The sequence below is a fragment of the Xenopus tropicalis genome, chromosome 3 (genome assembly GCF_000004195.4).
Source record: "Xenopus tropicalis strain Nigerian chromosome 3, UCB_Xtro_10.0, whole genome shotgun sequence".
Lineage (NCBI taxonomy): Eukaryota > Metazoa > Chordata > Amphibia > Anura > Pipidae > Xenopus > Xenopus tropicalis.
This window is the reverse complement of record NC_030679.2, coordinates 141414125-141434740: the sequence shown is the minus strand read 5'-3', so window position 1 is coordinate 141434740 and position 20616 is coordinate 141414125. Positions and strand designations below refer to the sequence as shown.

Below are 20616 nucleotides of genomic sequence, written 5' to 3'. Positions count from 1 at the left end.
GAGAGCCTAAGGTACATGAAGACCAAGAGGTACAGATGGTGTTTAAATATAATATAGTCTTCAATTCCAGCACCAAGTAGAATTTAGCAGATCATCCCTCAGTCCTGAGGAGCAAGCAAGCATAACTGCAGTAGCAATTGTAGAGAATTCCTTCTTTCCACCCCTTCCCTGAGCCTCTAGCACTGACCCTTACCTGTAGCACTGACCCTTACCTGTAGCACTGACCCTTACCATATTTACTTGACTCTGGTGTTCCTGAGCTTTACAGGGGAGGGGGATAGGAAGCAAATGGCTGCTGGGTACCACTACCAGCAGGATGAAGATCTATCTCTTGCAATATATGCCTGGCCTCTTTGCTCCAGTGGGCTTAAGCCTCACATTAATCATTAATGAAGTCAGCCTTGGTCAGTCCCACCACCCCGATTCATTCCACTTCATCAACCACAGCACCATTGACTGAAGGGACAACATTTGGACAAGAACTCAAAGTTTCCAATTAAACGGACATTCAAGGGAAATGCTGTCAGAGCATGATGGGTGGTTTTGTTCACACACATACACACTCAGTATTCTATTGGATGCAATTGGCAAATAACCATATCTCATTTGTATCTGCACTAATACATTGGCAGCGTCGGGATATGGACCGTCTCAGCAAAGTATGAAGATACCCCTCAGCAGAATTACACCACCAATTTTGAAGTGAAGGAATATGGTAAGTAGATATTTTTCTGCAACACAGCATGGCGTTGCCTCAAACATCACATGGTACAGACAGAAGGGAACCACAAAACTATGAGTTGCAAAGTTATTTATATTGTATCTGTAGTGGAAGTGCTAAGCAGAACCCAATCTGGGGTTGCCAACTGGCTGGCAGGGCTGTATTTAGGTCTGGTGTCGGCCCTAACTACACCCCTAGGTTACAGAATACAGCGCCGCACATTCCCACTATAGTCATGGGAACCCTCACGCCCAGCTCCGCCGCCAGATTTGGCCAGGAAATTTTTTTTTTATATTATTGATTATATACACACCCAAGGGTTACCCCCCCTAAGACTGCCTATATATATAGATACAGCCCTGCCGGCCAGGATTAAAGTGGCCTGGTCTGTAAAAACAATTACTGATGCCAATGTTATTGATAGGGAAAAAGTTTAAAAAGAAAGGGACGCCAGTGTTTTTTATAGAGAAGGTGGCAACCCCACCCAATCAGAATTGCCACTTAATAGCACTGGGCACCTGTAGTTGTAGTTTTTTTTATTAAGCTAAAGCAGTTTTATTTTTCTCTTTGCAGTACTGCCCACAATAGAAGTCACTCTGAAGCCAGAAAATAGTTTCTATTATACTTCTTCTAAGACATTTTCAGTGAATATTGAGGCACAGTGAGTACTTGTAAATAGATTTGTTTCTCTGCTATAGGGGTCAGTGGCACTCAGTGAGTATCTGTGCAGGGTGAGTGGGGGGTGTAGGGGTCAGTGACACTCAGTGAGTATCTGTGCAGGGTGAGTGGGGGGTATAGGAGTCAGTGACACTCAGTGAGTATCTGTGCAGAGTGAGTGGGGGGTATAGGGGTCAGTGACACTCAGTGAGTATCTGTGCAGGGTGAGTGGGGGTATAGGGGTCAGTGACACTCAGTGAGTATCTGTGCAGAGTGAGTGGGGGGTATAGGGATCAGTGACACTCAGTGAGTATCTGTGCAGGGTGAATGGGGGGTATAGGGGTCAGTGACACTCAGTGAGTATCTGTGCAGGGTGAGTGGGGGGTATAGGGGTCAGTGACACTCAGTGAGTATCTGTGCAGGGTGAGTGGGGGTATAGGGGTCAGTGACACTCAGTGAGTATCTGTGCAGAGTGAGTGGGGGGTATAGGGGTCAGTGACACTCAGTGAGTATCTGTGCAGGGTGAGTTGGGGTATAGGGGTCAGTGACACTCAGTGAGTATCTGTGCAGGGTGAGTTGGGGTATAGGGGTCAGTGACACTCAGTGAGTGTGCAGGGTGAGTGGGGGGTATAGGGATCAGTGACACTCAGTGAGTATCTGTGCAGGGTGAGTGGGGGTATAGGGGTCAGTGACACTCAGTGAGTGTGCAGGGTGAGTGGGGGGGTATAGGGGTCAGTGACACTCAGTGAGTGTGCAGGGTTAGTGGGGGGTATAGGGGTCAGTGACACTCAGTGAGTGTGCAGGGTGAGTGGGGGGTATAGGGGTCCGTGACACTCAGTGAGTATCTGTGCAGGGTGAGTGGGGGGTATAGGGGTCAGTGACACTCAGTGAGTATCTGTGCAGGGTGAGTGGGGGGTATAGGGGTCAGTGACACTCAGTGAGTATCTGTGCAGGGTGAGTGGGGGTATAGGGATCAGTGACACTCAGTGAGTATCTGTGCAGGGTGAGTGGGGGTATAGGGGTCAGTGACACTCAGTGAGTATCTTTGCAGGGTGAGTGGGGGGTATAGGGGTCAGTGACACTCAGTGAGTATCTGTGCAGGGTGAGTGGGGGGTATAGGGGTCAGTGACACTCAGTGAGTATCTGTGCAGGGTGAGTGGGGGGTATAGGGGTCAGTGACACTCAGTGAGTATCTGTGCAGGGTAAGTGGGGGGTATAGGGGTCAGTGACACTCAGTGAGTATCTGTGCAGGGTGAGTGGGGGTATAGGGGTCAGTGACACTCAGTGAGTATCTGTGCAGGGTGAGTGGGGGGTATAGGGGTCAGTGACACCCCGGGGGCTAATATCAGCTCTATGTGCCCAGCTACCTGTTTGGGAGGCCTGTGGAAGGACACGCGTTCGTGCTCTTTGGGGTACAGAAGGACGGCAGGAAGACAGGAATTCCAGCGTCTCTAGCGAGAGTACAGGTAGCACAGATTCCATTTCTCTATAACACCAAATGAGGGGCCCTGAGGTGCAAGTAAATACTCAGCATGACAGACTGGCCCACAAATGCATAAAGAGGAACCTTTTTTTCATGATGGAGGCACATTTGCAACCATATCGGTACATCGGAAAGTAGCAGGAGAACCTACTGAGTGGGTCCCCATTATTATACTGGGATTTTACATGCTAATGTGAATCCAAAATGTGCTTTTACCACATTTCACTGCATCCATAAATGACTCCTGCTGTTCTCTAATTTGTGTTGCACCACCTTTACTCAGATTAATGAAGGCAAAGGACGTGCTGAGCTGAAAGGGGTACACCTTCGGAAGTATCTTAATGCAGTTGAGATGTTGAACTACAAGTTATATATGACAGTCTCTGTGGCCACTGCAACAGGTAAGAACTGGGAAACTTTCCCATCATTTTATACAGTTGTATGAGTTGGGAGGGTACAGTTGTATGAGTTGGGAGGGTACAGGTGTATGAGTTGGGAGGGTACAGGTGTATGAGTTGGGAGGGTACAGGTGTATGAGTTGGGAGGGTACATGTGTATGAGTTTAGAGAGTACAGGTGTATGAGTTTGGAGGGTACAGGTGTATGAGTTGGGAGGGTACAGGTGTATGAGTTGGGAGGGTACAGGTGTATGAGTTGGGAGGGTACAGGTGTATGATTTGGGAGTGTACAGGTGTATGAGTTGGGAGGGTACAGGTGTATTAGTTGGGAGGGTACAGGTGTATTAGTTGGGAGGGTACAGGTGTATGAGTTGGGAGGGTACAGGTGTATGATTTGGGAGGGTACAGGTGTATGAGTTGGGAGGGTACAGGTGTATTAGTTGGGAGGGTACAGGTGTATGAGTTGGGAGGGTACAGGTGTATGAGTTGGGAGGGTACAGGTGTATGAGTTGAGAGCAAGGGTACAGGTGTATGAGTTTGGAGGGTACAGGTGTATGAGTTTGGAGGGTACAGGTGTATGAGTTGGGAGGGTACAGGTGTATGAGTTGGGAGGGTACAGGTGTATGAGTTTGGAGGGTACAGGTGTATGGGTTTGGAGGGTACAGGTGTATGAGTTGGGAGGGTACAGGTGTATGAGTTGGGGGGTACAGGTGTATGAGTTTGGAGGGTACAGGTGTATGAGTTTGGAGGGTACAGGTGTATGGGTTTGGAGGGTACAGGTGTATGAGTTGGGAGGGTACAGGTGTATGGGTTTGGAGGGTACAGGTGTATGAGTTTGGAGGGTACAGGTGTATGAGTTTGGAGGGTACAGGTGTATGGGTTGGGGGTACAGGTGTATGAGTTGGGAGGGTACAGGTGTATGAGTTGGGGGGTACAGGTGTATGAGTTTGGAGGGTACAGGTGTATGAGTTGGGAGGGTACAGGTGTAGGAGTTGGGGGGTACAGGTGTATTAGTTGGGGGGTACAGGTGTATGAGTTGGGGGGTACAGGTGTATGAGTTGGGGGGTACAGGTGTATGAGTTGGGAGGGTACAGGTGTATGAGTTGGGAGGGTACAGGTGTAGGAGTTGGGGGGTACAGGTGTAGGAGTTGGGGGGTACAGGTGTATTAGTTGGGGGGTACAGGTGTATGAGTTGGGGGGTACAGGTGTATGAGTTGGGGGGTACAGGTGTATGAGTTGGGAGGGTACAGGTGTAGGAGTTGGGGGGTACAGGTGTATGAGTTGGGGGTACAGGTGTATACAGAGATTAAGTGGAGACAAAGTAGGAAAGTCCCTGCCCCACAGAGCTTACGTTCTGCATCACATTATTAGAAGCCTGTAAATTTCCTCTGGAAACCTGATTCTTTGGGTTGTGATTATCAGATATGTGTGAGTAGAACTGTGGGTCAGATCTCCCCAGCCGTCTGTACCAACTGTACGTCTCTCGCAGGCACCGACATGGTAGAAGCTCAGTTGGAGGAAATCTATATCGTCTCATCTCCTTACAGAATCCTCTTCAGCAAATCCCCCCAGTATTTCAAGCCTGGATTGTCTTACGATTTAACGGTAATTTCCTGTCTGAACTTCCCAGAGCCAGAGACTCACGAGCGGTTATTCCATAATATATATAACCAGATTATCTGATAATATCTTTATGTTGGGATCTGTATAGTAACCAGGGTGAGTAACTATACCGCTACTGATTGGCCATAACAGAAAGACTATGCCTTCTCCTTTAATGGCTTCCCCTATGGGTACAACTGGTGTGTTAACTATAGCTTATATAAACAAAGCTGCTGTGTTGCCCCGAGGGCAGCCATTCAAGGAAGAAAAGGCACAGGTTACATAGCAGATTACAGATAAGCTCTGTAGCATATAATGGGTTTTTATATGTTATCTGCTATGTAACCTGTGCCTTTTCTCCTTGAATGGCTGCCCTTGGGGCTACACAGCGGGGTTTTTATATAAACTCTAGTAGGGTTTCTGTAGCAAACACCCCAGCTGTACCAGTGCAGGAATGGCTGCCCCCGGGGCTACACAGCGGGGTATTTATATAAACTATAGTAGGGTTTCTGTAGCAAACACCCCAGCTGTACCAGTGCAGGAATGGCTGCCCCCGGGGCTACACAGCGGGGTATTTATATAAACTCTAGTAGGGTTTCTGTAGCAAACACCCCAGCTGTACCAGTGCAGGAATGGCTGCCCCCGGGGCTACACAGCGGGATATTTATATAAACTATAGTAGGGTTTCTGTAGCAAACACCCCAGCTGTACCAGTGCAGAAATGGCTGCCCCCGGGGCTACACAGCGGGGTATTTATATAAACTATAGTAGGGTTTCTGTAGCAAACACCCCAGCTGTACCAGTGCAGGAATAGCTGCCCCAGGGCTACACAGCGGGGTATTTATATAAACTATAGTAGGGTTTCTGTAGCAAACACCCCAGCTTTATCAGTGCAGGAATGGCTGCCCCCGGGGCTACACAGCGGGGTATTTATATAAACTATAGTAGGGTTTCTGTAGCAAACACCCCAGCTGTACCAGTGCAGGAATAGCTGCCCCAGGGCTACACAGCGGGGTATTTATATAAACTATAGTAGGGTTTCTGTAGCAAACACCCCAGCTGTACCAGTGCAGGAATAGCTGCCCCAGGGCTACACAGCGGGGTATTTATATAAACTATAGTAGGGTTTCTGTAGCAAACACCCCAGCTTTACCAGTGCAGGATCGGCTGCCCCCGGGGCTACACAGCGGGGTATTTATATAAACTATAGTAGGGTTTCTGGAGCAAACACCCCAGCTGTACCAGTGCAGGAATGGCTGCCCCCGGGGCTACACAGCGGGGTATTTATATAAACTATTGTAGGGTTTCTGTAGCAAACACCCCAGCTGTACCAGTGCAGGAATGGCTGCCCCCGGGGCTACACAGTGGGGTATTTATATAAACTATAGTAGGGTTTCTGTAGCAAACACCCCAGCTGTACCAGTGCAGGAATGGCTGCCCCCGGGGCTATACAGCGGGGTATTTATATAAACTATAGTAGGGTTTCTGTAGCAAACACCCCAGCTGTACCAGTGCAGGAATGGCTGCCCCCGGGGCTACACAGCGGGGTATTTGTATAAACTATAGTAGGGTTTCTGTAGCAAACACCCCAGCTGTACCAGTGCAGGAATGGCTGCCCCCGGGGCTACACAGCGGGGTATTTATATAAACTATAGTAGGGTTTCTGTAGCAAACACCCCAGCTGTACCAGTGCAGGAATGGCTGCCCCCGGGCTACACAGCGGGGGTATTTATATAAACTATAGTAGGGTTTCTGTAGCAAACACCCCAGCTGTACCAGTGCAGGAATGGCTGCCCCCGGGGCTACACAGCGGGATATTTATATAAACTATAGTAGGGTTTCTGTAGCAAACGCCCCAGCTGTACCAGTGCAGAAATGGCTGGCCCCGGGGCTACACAGCGGGGTATTTATATAAACTATAGTAGGGTTTCTGTAGCAAACACCCCAGCTTTACCAGTGCAGGAATGGCTGCCCCCGGGGCTACACAGCGGGGTATTTATATAAACTATAGTAGGGTTTCTGTAGCAAACACCCCAGCTTTACCAGTGCAGGAATGGCTGCCCCCGGGGCTACACAGCGGGGTATTTATATAAACTATAGTAGGGTTTCTGTAGCAAACACCCCAGCTGTACCAGTGCAGGAATAGCTGCCCCAGGGCTACACAGCGGGGTATTTATATAAACTATAGTAGGGTTTCTGTAGCAAACACCCCAGCTGTACCAGTGCAGGAATAGCTGCCCCAGGGCTACACAGCGGGGTATTTATATAAACTATAGTAGGGTTTCTGTAGCAAACACCCCAGCTTTACCAGTGCAGGATCGGCTGCCCCCGGGGCTACACAGCGGGGTATTTATATAAACTATAGTAGGGTTTCTGGAGCAAACACCCCAGCTGTACCAGTGCAGGAATGGCTGCCCCCGGGGCTACACAGCGGGGTATTTATATAAACTATTGTAGGGTTTCTGTAGCAAACACCCCAGCTGTACCAGTGCAGGAATGGCTGCCCCCGGGGCTACACAGTGGGGTATTTATATAAACTATAGTAGGGTTTCTGTAGCAAACACCCCAGCTGTACCAGTGCAGGAATGGCTGCCCCCGGGGCTACACAGCGGGGTATTTATATAAACTATAGTAGGGTTTCTGTAGCAAACACCCCAGCTGTACCAGTGCAGGAATGGCTGCCCCCGGGGCTACACAGCGGGGTATTTGTATAAACTATAGTAGGGTTTCTGTAGCAAACACCCCAGCTGTACCAGTGCAGGAATGGCTGCCCCCGAGGCTACACAGCGGGGTATTTATATAAACTATAGTAGGGTTTCTGTAGCAAACACCCCAGCTGTACCAGTGCAGGAATGGCTGCCCCCGGGCTACACAGCGGGGTATTTATATAAACTATAGTAGGGTTTCTGTAGCAAACACCCCAGCTGTACCAGTGCAGGAATGGCTGCCCCCGGGGCTACACAGCGGGGTATTTATATAAACTATAGTAGGTTTTCTGTAGCAAACACCCCAGCTGTACCAGTGCAGGAATGGCTGCCCCCGGGGCTACACAGCGGGGTATTTATATAAACTATAGTAGGGTTTCTGTAGCAAACACCCCAGCTGTACCAGTGCAGGAATGGCTGCCCCCGGGGCTACACAGCGGGTTATTAATATAAACTATAGTAGGGTTTCTGAAGCAAACACTCCAGCTGTACCAGTGCAGGAATGACTGCCCCCGGGGCTACACAGCGGGGTATTTATATAAACTATAGTAGGGTTTCTGTAGCAAACACCCCAGCTGTACCAGCGCAGGAATGGCTGCCCCCGGGGCTACACAGCGGGGTATTTATATAAACTATAGTAGGGTTTCTGTAGCAAACACCCCAGCTGTACCAGTGCAGGAATGGCTGCCCCCGGTGCTACACAGCGGGGTATTTATATAAACTATAGTAGGGTTTCTGTAGCAAACACCCCAGCTGTACCAGTGCAGGATCGGCTGCCCCCGGGGCTACACAGCAGGGTATTTATATAAACTATAGTAGGGTTTCTGTAGCAAACACCCCAGCTGTACCAGTGCAGGATCGGCTGCCCCCGGGGCTATACAGCGGGGTATTTATATAAACTATAGTAGGGTTTCTGTAGCAAACACCCCAGTTGAACCATTGCAGGGCAACAGCACATTGTATTTTATTGACATTATTAGAAATTCATAAAGATAAGGAGAAATTCATCTTAAAATCATTACAATAACTCAGCTGTTGCCCCTTCCTGCCTGGGTTATCATAATAGTTCCACAACCACATTTTGGAATTACTTTCACCAACCCTTTTTCACCCCCAGGTAATCTCCTCACTTCCTCTCAGTAGGGTAATTATAAAAGTAACTATAACATGTTTAATGGCCAATTCACTTCTCTCTCTCTCTATTTCTCTCTCTGTATATATATATATATCATGCATTTCTTTTTCTTTCAGGTTCTTGTAACCAATCCCGATGGCTCACCTGCTAATCGGATCCCCGTGGTGGTTCATCCAGGAAACTTTCGTGGGGAAACTCAAGCTGATGGAACCATTAGACTGAAACTCAACACTATAGAAGGAATGGCAGCGATGCCTATTTCTGTCAGTACCAAATATGTTGTTTTTAAAGGAAAGCAATTTCAAGTAAAACTGTTTCCTGGGCTCAGGCATCATGGGAAGGCTCGCAGTAACTGGCAGTATGGTAGTGCAGCCCCTGCTATTATATATGATGTCAAGTACTTTCTCCATTGGCGTAACTACCTATAGAGCAGATCCAGCAGTGCTTCGGTGGCAGGGGGCTCCGGGTTCTGCTGTACTGTAGTCTCCCCTCCCCGACCCCTCTCCTACCTTTAGAATAGCAGTGCTGCGTGACTGGGCCAGGGATTGGGGGAGGAGGGGCTATTCGCACTGCACCTCCTCCAAAAATTTTTTTGCAGGGGGCTGTGACCAAGTCACACTACTGACTCCCTCACTGACCAGTCAGCACTTACTGAGAAATTCTCCCATCTTCTCTTGATCAGGCAATGTACAGTAGGGAGGGAAACTGAAGAACAATGCAAAGTATATGCCATAAAAATTATCTTACAGCAGAGATCCCCAACCTTTTATACTTTTAATTGTAGAAAGAGCCGGGAAGCAACACGAGCATTAAAAAAAGTTCACGGGGTGCCAAATATGGGCCATGATTGGTTAATTGGTAGCCCCTATGTGGACTGGCAGCCTACAGGAGGTTCTGATTGGCAATACACATAGTTTTTATGCAACAAAAACTTGCCTCCAAGCCAGAAATTCAAAAATAAGCACCTGCTTTGAGGCCACTGGGAGTAACATCCAAGGGGTTGGGGAGCAACATGTTGCCCCTGGGCCACTGGTTGGGGATCACTGGCTTACAACAAAGCACTTGCCTATAACCCCCCGAGGGGCCCCAAGATGCAACACATGACACAACTTTGCTAAATCCTCTTAATCTATAAAATTTTACATTCCCATCCAATGGTCACAACAAACCACTTGTTGCTGATAATGATTGGCTATCACCGGAACTATATTAATCTTGGTTACGTCTAAAAATGTAGAATGGGAGCAGAATTTAAGTATCGGGCGGATCACAAGTATGGAAACCCAAGCTCAAATGTACAAAGCTACAGTGACTTTTTGTGTTGGTGAGAGGATCTCTTGCACTTGTGTGTCTGCTATGACTCTCCCATTGCCTTGTATATACAGAACCAGCCAAGCAATGAAACAAAAGTCTAGGAACAAATGGGCCGTTTTTAGACACGATACATAGAAGTATATGTAGGGCTCCCAGGATTCTGCCTTATGTTTTATATTTTCTGTTATCAGGTCAAAACAGACAAGGAAGGTGTGCAACCCCGGCACCAAGCAACTGCGACTATGTCTGCTAAAGCCTACAGTCCCGCCTACTCGTTTAATAATTACCTGCACATCGGCGTCCCTGGATTGGAGCTAAAACTCGGAGGCTCTCTCATAGTGACGTTCTACATCAAAACTGACTCCCCAGAGGTTGCAGAACAAATCCGGCATTTCACCTATTTGGTAACCAGACATACAACCCTGTGAACATGCAAAACTCCATTGCCCTCAGACATACACATAGACCAATACACAGTATGTCAGCGATTGCATTTACTGATAAATTTCACATGTTTAATGATAATTATTGCGATATTGGTCGTCTTGTCAATCCGCCATACACGCACCAATTATCGTACCAAACCTAATATCGGTGCCTGTATGGCCAGCTTAGGGCAAAAGATGTCCAGTTTATTTTTAACATCATGGACAGCAGAATGGGCTGCTGGGGGGGCTGTTTGGGCCTCTGTGTACTGAAAATCAGGCCCAGACTGGCAATCTGTGGGTTCAGGCAAATGCCAGAGGGGCTGCTTTAAGGTGCTATAGACACTCACTATTTATTGGGCCTATGGGGGGGGCTGTTTGGGCCTCTGTGTACTGAAAATCAGGCCCAGACTGGCAATCTGTGGGTTCAGGCAAATGCCAGAGGGGCTGCTTTAAAGGAACAGTAACACAAAACATAAAAGAGCTTTAAAGTAATAAAAATATAATGTACTGTTGCCCTGCACTGGTAAAACTGGTGCTTTTGCTACAGTAACACTACTATAATTTATATAATAAGCTGCTGTGTAGCCACGGGGGCAGCCATTCAAGCTGGAAAAAAGGAGAAAAGGCACAGGTTACATAGCAGATAACAGATAAGTTCTGTAGAATACAATAGTGTTTTATCTGTTATCTGCTATGTGCCTGTGCCTTTTCTCCTTTGAATGGCTGCCCCCATGGCTACATAGCAGCTTATTTATATAAATTATAGTAGACTTTCTGAAGTAAATGCACAACTTTTACCAGTGCAGGGCAGCAGCACATTATATTTTAGTTACTTTTATACACTTTCATTTTTTGGTGTTACTGTTCCTTTAAGGTGCTATAGACACTCACTATTTATTGGGCCTATGGGGGGAGCTGTTTGGGCCTCTGTGTACTGAAAATCAGGCCCGGACTGGCAATCTGTGGGTTCAGGCAAATGCCAGAGGGGCTGCTGTAAGGTGCCATAGTCACTCACTATTTATTGGGCCTATGGGGGGCTGTTTGGGCCTCTGTGTACTGAAAATCAGGCCCGGACTGGCAATCTGTGGGTTCAGGCAAATGCCAGAGGGGCTGCTGTAAGGTGCCATAGACAGTCACTATTTATTGGGCCTATGGGGGGGCTGTTTGGGCCTCTGTGTACTGAAAATCAGGCCCAGACTGGCAATCTGTGGGTTCAGGCAAATGCCAGAGGGGCTGCTGTAAGGTGCCATAGACACTCACTATTTATTGGGCCTATGGGGGGCTGTTTGGGTCTCTGTGTACTGAAAATCAGGCCCAGACTGGCAATCTGTGGGTTCAGGCAAATGCCAGAGGGGCTGCTGTAAGGTGCCATAGACACTCACTATTTATTGGGCCTATGGGGGGCTGTTTGGGCCTCTGGGTTCTGAAAATCAGGCCCGGACTGGCAATCTGTGGGTTCAAGCAAATGCCAGAGGGGCTGCTGTAAGGTGCCATAGACACTCACTATTTATTGGGCCTATGGGGGGGCTGTTTGGGCCTCTGTGTACTTGAAATGACAGGGCCTATTTTGAACCCCAGTCCAGATCTGGAATTCCATTCCACATCTCAGTTTCATGGGGGGGTTGTTGTTGTGTATTCTCACTGATCCCTAATGAACATCATCTCCCACCCATAAAAGTGTGAGGGTAGTTTATTGATTTAACCTTCCTTACTTATCTATTGAACAACAGAATATTGATACACTGCAACCCTCTCACCCAGCTGAGCCCTCACTGGAGGATAGGTATCGTAATGGAACTGTAATTGTAGCTTGTGCCGGTAGAAATAATAGAACTAAAAGACACCAGTGGCTCTTAACCATGAAATAAATGTTTTTTTAACGCCCACTGAAGAAAGGTACTTCTGTAACAGTAATGAGGCATTATTTTATTTAGCCATATAGTGGGTTGGAGACAGGACAGAATGAAAGTATAGTGCCCTCTACAGGTAGGGTTGCCACCTCTGCTGCTCGTACACTGCAGACCGAGAGGTGAAGTGTGACGTCAGTGGGCGGGGCAGTTACTTCACAGGGGCTATGACCTGATTGACCAGTCGCCACATCATCGCCGAATTCCAAATTTGGAAAACTGAGCAGGCAGTTTTGACCCGGACAGCCCTACCAAAAACCGGGATGTTCAAGTCAAAACTGGACAGGTGCCAACCCTATCTACAGGTATATCACACTGTTCACCTCAATGGACTCCCAGGGATTAATGTAAAGCAGGTCCCTCACCACTTTGAGCTTTACACTTGGCAAGTGACAGCTGTGGATTATTCTAAATATATTTTCTAGAGTTACTATGCAACATTTCTGAAGCATACCATCGCAAGGTACTGGCCTGTCACCTACTAACCGCATTCATGGTGTTCCTGTTACCCCAGCTTTAATAAGGAATGGCTACTTTAGGGCATGATCTCGGTGTCCTGTACTGTAGCCTACCTTAACCTCTGGCAGTCTCGCAGGTGGTGGGGTTCTGGCCCTTTGGTGCATTGATGGAGTTCAGAACAATAGTAAACACATGTTCCTTAAGCTCTTATACACTAGGGAACCAGGTAATAGCTACCCCTGGGCAATAGGAATACCTCTCTCCTACAGGGAATAGGGTACTAACTGGCGACTCATGAACAGTAAAGGGAGATTACCCCTTCATGTACCTATATGATTTTTTATTAATATTCCTATTGATTAAATCCACTGGAAATTGTAAAACAAAAACCATGATGGTTGCCCATAGCTTTCTGCAGTATTTGATATGCAGGTTTGAACAATGAGAAATAGTAATTTTGATATACTGGTTTATTAAATCTATCGACCAACTGGATCAATGTTATAAAACTTCAAATCTTTTGTTGAAAAAGGGAGTTAAAAAGAAGGTATATATATATATAGCAAAAAAAGGGAAAGTTGTGCTCAACCACTAAATTTTAAACCATTAGGCGGGGGTGCAATGAGGTTGTGACCACAAAATACATAGAAACAACAACAAGAGATCCAGGTGATCCCAGTGGAGCCAATAAAAGGGCAACCATATGGGGGTTTTAACCTTGAAAGCAAGTAAGTTGCAGGTAAAACTTAGTCCCTTGGCTAAATGTATATTGAAGCAGTAGAATTCTTAATGAATCGCATAAGTCAGTGTAGGAACTGGTCAAAAGGGATGACTTTGACGCAGTTGGCCAGCTTGAAGTATATTGCAATATATGGACAAACAATCCCTGTTTTGCTTAAAGGGAAGGGCATTTCTTAGTAGCTTAAATGCACCGAATGTCTTAATGTTCTATATATTGATAATGGGTGAGTGCAGAGGATCTCTTGTTGTTGTTTCTATATATATATATATATATATATATATATAAAAGGATAGGCATGGGAGATACATCTTATTTTATTACCCCTTCAAAATAGCAGTGGACCAGGAGGACAATATTTAAGCCTGAGGCTGAAGACTCTTCACACACCTAGCTAAGTGATGGGGTAACTGATACTAATCGGCCAATGAGAGAAGGAACCTACTGACTCTCATAAAAACCTAAAGAGCTTTGAAGTAAGAAGGATGTAGTGGGACGTGGCCCATAGTTGGGAGTCTGTCTCCCCAATCTAATTTTAAAAAATTTGGAACGTCTGCTGTATATTGTATCACTTTCACTTTAACTACGTATCATTTCTCCTCCAGGTCATGAGCAGGGGGCGCATCATAAAGGTGGGCAGGCAGGAACGGTTGGCTAATCAGCCCGTGGTCGCCATGTCTCTGTTTATCACTGAGGACTACCTACCATCTTTCCGTATTGTGGCCTATTACATGGTGACAACAACCGAAGGGGGCGATATTGTGTCTGACTCTGTCTGGGTGGATGTGGTAGATACCTGCATGGGCACGGTGAGATTCCATGTTGAAATCTATTACAGTACAGGGGAATCTGGTGTAGACGGTTGCTGGATTAACAGTAATCATATGGGGGAAGGTACTATATAAAGGCTGTGATGGATGTGGATAGGACTGATTAAAAATGCAAAGTTCAGTAACACAAAAAACATTTTCCACCAAATGCAAAGTGGATAATGAATAGAGAGCATATTGGTCGGATAACAGTAGGGACAACAGAAGAGCGACAGATGTATTTTTCCTCTACAATAAGTAACCTGACAAATTTATGGTTCTTGCACAGCTGGAGGTGACAGGTGACAAGGACAAGGACAACGCAGTTCAAAAACTGCCGGCAAGCGTGCAGCTAAAACTCACAGCCGACCACAAGGCCAAGGTGGGACTCGTGATTGTGGATAAAGGGGTCTTTCTGCTGAACAAGAAGTATAAACTCACTCAGAGTAAGGTGAGAAACCCTTCCCATATGTGTTATGTTCATCCATCCAAGAGAAATTATTCATTGTTGTTATATAGTCTTATTATTCTGTGCCCGGGATTTATGACTTTCTGTCATCTTAATATGCCTATGTCACATGAGAAGTTTTCTATATGGGTGCAACTGGCAGACAAAACTGCCCTGCTGCCTCCAATTGGCTTCTATACGAACTATCTGAAACCAGTAGTGTAGCCGGTTCTTGGCCTGAAAATGATGTAACGTGCCTTGTAAGGCCAAAACCCACCAGCGATGGAGGTTAATGGGAGGCTGCAGGGGGAATTGAGGGGACTTCTCCTTTAACAGAGCAAATACCCAGTGAGCAATGAATGTATGAGCACTATAGGAAGCAAAAAGCTTTGGCTGTTTCAGTTTATAACTAGTCCCTACAGCAATATGAACGCAAATGTAACTTTTCCCAAAAATCTAACTTCTACTATCCTTATATTAAACAAGGCAAAAGGCAATGTTCTCTAGCAAAAAGTAATCAATCTCTTAAAAACTTCCAGATCTTTTTAAGAGAACAGAGACATCAGTTAGTACAATACAATACAATACAGTTGCCTTGTGAAACTCCCCCCTTTGCTTTTACACTCCTTTCATTTATCACTTTGCTCAGGTTTGGAATTCAGTTGAGAAGTCAGACACCGGCTGTACCCCCGGGAGTGGTGCTAATAGCGCAGGGGTCTTTTACGATGCTGGGCTTGCTCTACAGACCTCCTTCAGTATTACTACTGATCAAAGAATAGGTGAGTATCAGCCAACAGGCTGTGTTATAGAACTCTTTCTTAATATCCTTATCATTTACAGTAGGGGGTACATTATCCCTTATAATACATGAGCGATACTCAGAGTTCCCTGTAAACCCAGCCTGCAGCCTTGTGCCTTTATATGGGCACAGAACCCCTCAGTGACTGCTAATATCCTTATCATTTACAGTAGGGGGTACATTATCCCTTATAATACATGAGTGATACTCAGAGTTCCCTGTATAACTCAGCCTGCAGCCTTGTGCCTTTATATGGGCACAGAACCCCTCAGTGACTGCTAATATCCTTATCATTTACAGTAGGGGGTACATTATCTCTTATAATACATGAGTGATACTCAGAGTTCCCTGTATAACTCAGCCTGCAGCCTTGTGCCTTTATATGGGCACAGAACCCCTCAGTGACTGCTAATATCCTTATCATTTACAGTAGGGGGTACATTATCCCTTATAATACATGAGTGATACTCAGAGTTCCCTGTATAACTCAGCCTGCAGCCTTGTGCCTTTATATGGGCACAGAACCCCTCAGTGACTGCTAATATCCTTATCATTTACAGTAGGGGGTACATTATCTCTTATAATACATGAGTGATACTCAGAGTTCCCTGTATAACTCAGCCTGCAGCCTTGTGCCTTTATATGGGCACAGAACCCCTCAGTGACTGCTAATATCCTTATCATTTGCTGGCACTGAAGAAGAAATATGATGTGATTGTGTTGCTGAAGACACATGGCTAAATGAGTCACATGACTGGGCAGTATATATATATATATATATATATATAGGGGGCTATACTTAGTTTCAGAGGAACAGAGGCAATAGAAAAGGGGGAACCAAGGGCCCTGTAGGCAATGAACTTGGCAAACAGGGGTTGGAGCTGTATTAGAAGGTGCATAGATTTGCGAGAGCGCTGGGGAGGCCCCATATAGGATATGGCTTTGTAATAAGGCAGGCTGCTCCTTTTGCAATGAAAAATGTATTTAAAGCAAAATAAAAAAATCAATAATAGCCAGGGCCTCAAAGCCACCCCCCAGCTGCTTAAAGTTGAAGGAAAAGGGGTAGCCATTTTGTCAGACTGATGGGCGCTAGCCCTGCAAAGCCTAAGACTGTAATTTTGTGTTTAGCAAAGGGCTGCTGTACTCCAGCTGTGTCTGGAAAACCATTTTAACCGCGTTAAATTCTCCAGAATATTTCAATTCTAAGTAGGGATGGTATCCATGGGTTACCTTACTCCTAGGGGCAGGGAGCCAAGCATCATCCATCATTCAAACATGTGATGCGCGGCTCATATTATGGCACCTTTACGCGCCTTATCGTTTGGATAATCACAGGCATACGTAGTATCTTCCATGACTTTCCTAGTTATGATGATAATTCTTAGTATAAAGTTGATCCAGAGACTGGTAAACTAGCAGTGTGGCAGTTTTATATCAATAAAAAAGTTTGAATTTGATGGACTGCTTGCCATTTGGTGCAACTATCTGTGCCAATCAGCTAGCACTTAAAGGAAAACTAAACCCCCAGAATGAATACTTAACCATTTTTTTGTGAAAATGGCTTATTTAGATGAAGCAGGGTTTTACATACGAGTTGCTTTATTCAATATATTTTTATAGAGACCTACATTATTTGAGGGGTATAGTTTCCCTTTAATAGGCTGAAAGAGGTCAGGTTTGGAATATATGGCTTTATCTGTATCTGCCTGAAGTGTCTTAACTGAAAAGGAACATTACATAAGCACGCCTGTGTCTCCTATGTATTTAGAAGTTCTGACAATGGTTATTTCTCTGCCCCCAGAGCCTCAATGTAAAGATCGGGTGCCGCGCAGACGCCGTTCAACTGTTGCACTGATGGAGATTAAAAACGGGAAAGGTAGATATGGTGCAAGAACTGGTTGGATCCAAGATGGCTTCATATAGCTCATGTCCATAATGCAATGTTCTGCCTCCTTTATGTAGAAGAGTAGAAGTTGCGGCACATATACCCATAACTCCTTGTGAATTTGTTATATGTTATTATAGAACCAGTGATGGAAAGCACACCAAGGTATGGTATAAAGAACACTTTATATAATTAACGAGTTTTCCTTTAGCTTCAGAATACAAGGACAAGGCCAAGAAGTGCTGCCTGGATGGGATGCAGGAGAACCTGATGGGCCACAGCTGTGAGCGACGTACCCGCTACATCTTGGATGGGAAGGAATGTGTGGACGCTTTCCTTGACTGCTGCAAATACTATGAGAAGAGGAGAGAAGATGAGAGGAAGAGTAAAGATGAGGATACTCTGGAAAGAAGTAAGGAACCATGAGAAGTTAGGAAAAAAAGAGTTAAGGACAGGGGGAAATGCTTTTGCTCTTGGCTTCTAGTGATTTTCACCCATAAGAGCATTACTGCAGTGCTTTTTAGGAGCCAATGAATAGAAATTTGATGTACATGGAAATCATTGCCTTGTCCATCATCAGATTTATATACATTAATATTCTGATAATAATTGGGATAATAATTGGAAAAAAATACAACCAGTAGAAAGGTCCACACACCTTTATGTAAAAAAATGTTTTTGTTTAATTTACTCGCTTGTGCATCCCAATGTACATGACTATCTTAGAAGGGAGGAAATCAACTTTAAATACCCAACATCAGGGTTGTTTAATTAAAGTAATATTGCGCGATAAAACTTTTCCAAAACTTTCTCCCAAATCTTCAGTGCCAGCGGCTGCATTAAAATGCAAAAAAATCCTCCAATGAGAATCCCAGTTGCTGTGTGTAAATCCGGCTCCCTGTTCTCTGTTCCTGCTATTGGAGTTGGGAGCAATAAGCACAGTTTCCCAGCACTGAACAAATCTGTCCTTTATTCCCATGTCTGATTTCAGTTTTGTATAATAAAGAAAAAAAATGACATAATTATCTCTATATGTAAGATACCAGCAAGATGGCTGACACAGTGCTGGGAATCAGCATTCTCATTGGTCACTTCTCTTGCACTAATAATGAGATTTTTATTTAGTAGAATGCTCAGGGGTGAATTTTCTTGTCTATAATTGTGTTTTTCGGAAACTTCTATAGCAAAACTATGGGGCACAGTGGGACAGCGTTATGATTGTGTTTACAACCCCTTTAACCAACGTTTCAGTTCCTTACTGAAACCTTCATCAGGATTACCAGAGCACACCATAAACGTATGCTTAATTAACCTAGTTGGTGCCAAAACCTGATGCTAGGCAACTAACACAACCCTCCCAGTGTCAAGGTGCACAGAAATGGGAAAGAACAAAACAAAAGCAAACTGTACAATCAAGCAAAAACCACAAAAGGAAAAAAACAAGCGAGTGTAACCAGACTACTATGTTGGTGAGCCAATGAGTATCAGGACTTATAAGCTCACATGGGGATAAGGTAAAGTAAGGAGCTAATTAGTCAACATGGAGGTGGTCCAAGAAGTTTAGATATGGCATCCCAAGAGCAATGCTATATCTAAAAGTGGTTCATAAATGGGCCAGTCTAAGAAAATGCCGGCCACTGGTTGGTTTGTCTTTCCCTCCTTTGCTCATAGCAGAATGATGGTTACCAATCCATTCCCTTAGTGGGGGTAACCGTCTTGCCCATGTTATGGTGTGCTCTGGTTGCCCTGATGAAGGTTCCAGTAAGGAACCAAAACGTTGGTTCTTCAGTGGCTTTTCAAGTATTGTCATTTTGATATTTACTGTCTTGTGCCACAGGTGAAGAGGATTCCGATTACATGCTGTACTCGGAGATTGATATCAGATCAGACTTTCCTGAGAGCTGGTACTGGAGAGAAGAGGAAATGACTGGAGCTGCTGATAAAGACAAGTTAGTAATGACACCCCTACCCTGCCTTGCTAGCAGTCTAAAAAAAAAGTGTTAAGTCAAAACAAGGTCAAACTGGCCTCCCAGAGTACCAGAGGATCTCCTAGTAGGTCCCAGCCTAGGCGTTCCTATCAGGCCCTTTTCTTATTTCCACCACAAGCTCATCACATCCATAATATTTAGCAGTGTCTTCATCTGATTGTTGAGACAGCCGAAAGGTGACCATACGCAGATTTTAGTTGCTGATTCGGGTCCTATAGACAGATTCTGCAGCTTATCTGTCCGCGTATGGGCACCCCCCGACAGGCCTACCTGACCGAGATCTGGCCTAAAATTGGGCAGATCTCAACCGGGCAGGTTTGATTTTCCGTCGGATCGGGGATCGTTGATGTGGTCCCCGATTCGACTATGTATTGCCACCTTTAGATGTCAGGTTCTTAGGATTTATATCTACAAGTTGCCTATTGGGACTTCAAGAATGCTACAGGTCAAAAGGTAGACAATGTATTGGGAGGATAATGTCTGTGTGTGAGTTGGTTCCTATGGGGTCCTCAAATCCAGCAAATAAACTTAAGCTAGGATGTTGCATCCCATGGCCTTAAAGCAGGGGCTTATTTTGTCTGTCAGTCAACATAGGGCAGGGGAGGAACTAGGGGGGGTGTGATTTCATCTGGGCCCGCACCCCCTCGGGCCTGCAGGATGCTCACGATGATGCGAATTGGACATGAAAACTGCATCCATTGGGGGGTGGGGGCCCAGCTGCACCCGGTCTACACCTGGGCCTTGGTGCATATAGCTCTAATATTGACATAGGGGCTACCAAATAGCCAATTACAATCCAGGAAAGTGTGTTCATGCTTGTGTTGCTCCTCAACTCTTTTTACATTTGAAATTAACTCATGGGTTAAAAAATATTAGGGACCCCTGATCTAAACATTAATGGGGAAGAGATAAATGAGATGGTATTTACAGTGTTTAATTTATACCCCCTGTAAAATTAACTCCACTTCTTAAAGAATCTAAAACAGCACTTTTAGAAGGTTCCCTAACATTAGCACTTTATCTTCACAGCATTTCAACCAAGATCCTAAATGTTAACTTGAAAGACTCAATAACAACCTGGGAGGTTCTGGCTGTGAGCTTGTCTGAAACCAAAGGTAACTGTCCTGTTGGCTGTAGCTA

The 20616-nt window shown here is 45.5% G+C and overlaps 1 protein-coding gene across 3 annotated transcripts in view; it reads left to right on the top strand.

The window, feature by feature from the left end:
* The window catches only part of LOC101734099 (complement C3), an 83063-nt gene that overhangs the window by 28035 nt on the left and 34412 nt on the right, over positions 1 to 20616 (top strand). For all 3 annotated transcript variants that reach the window (XM_031899477.1, XM_031899476.1, XM_031899478.1), the window contains 14 exons: positions 633 to 715; positions 1295 to 1382; positions 2742 to 2844; positions 3145 to 3262; positions 4748 to 4863; positions 8817 to 8963; positions 10206 to 10418; positions 14153 to 14356; positions 14646 to 14807; positions 15454 to 15583; positions 17405 to 17479; positions 17700 to 17900; positions 19326 to 19437; positions 20506 to 20591. In XM_031899477.1, coding sequence (XP_031755337.1) covers positions 633 to 715; positions 1295 to 1382; positions 2742 to 2844; positions 3145 to 3262; positions 4748 to 4863; positions 8817 to 8963; positions 10206 to 10418; positions 14153 to 14356; positions 14646 to 14807; positions 15454 to 15583; positions 17405 to 17479; positions 17700 to 17900; positions 19326 to 19437; positions 20506 to 20591 — 1838 coding nt within the window. The remainder of the gene's footprint in view (positions 1 to 632; positions 716 to 1294; positions 1383 to 2741; positions 2845 to 3144; positions 3263 to 4747; positions 4864 to 8816; positions 8964 to 10205; positions 10419 to 14152; positions 14357 to 14645; positions 14808 to 15453; positions 15584 to 17404; positions 17480 to 17699; positions 17901 to 19325; positions 19438 to 20505; positions 20592 to 20616) is intronic.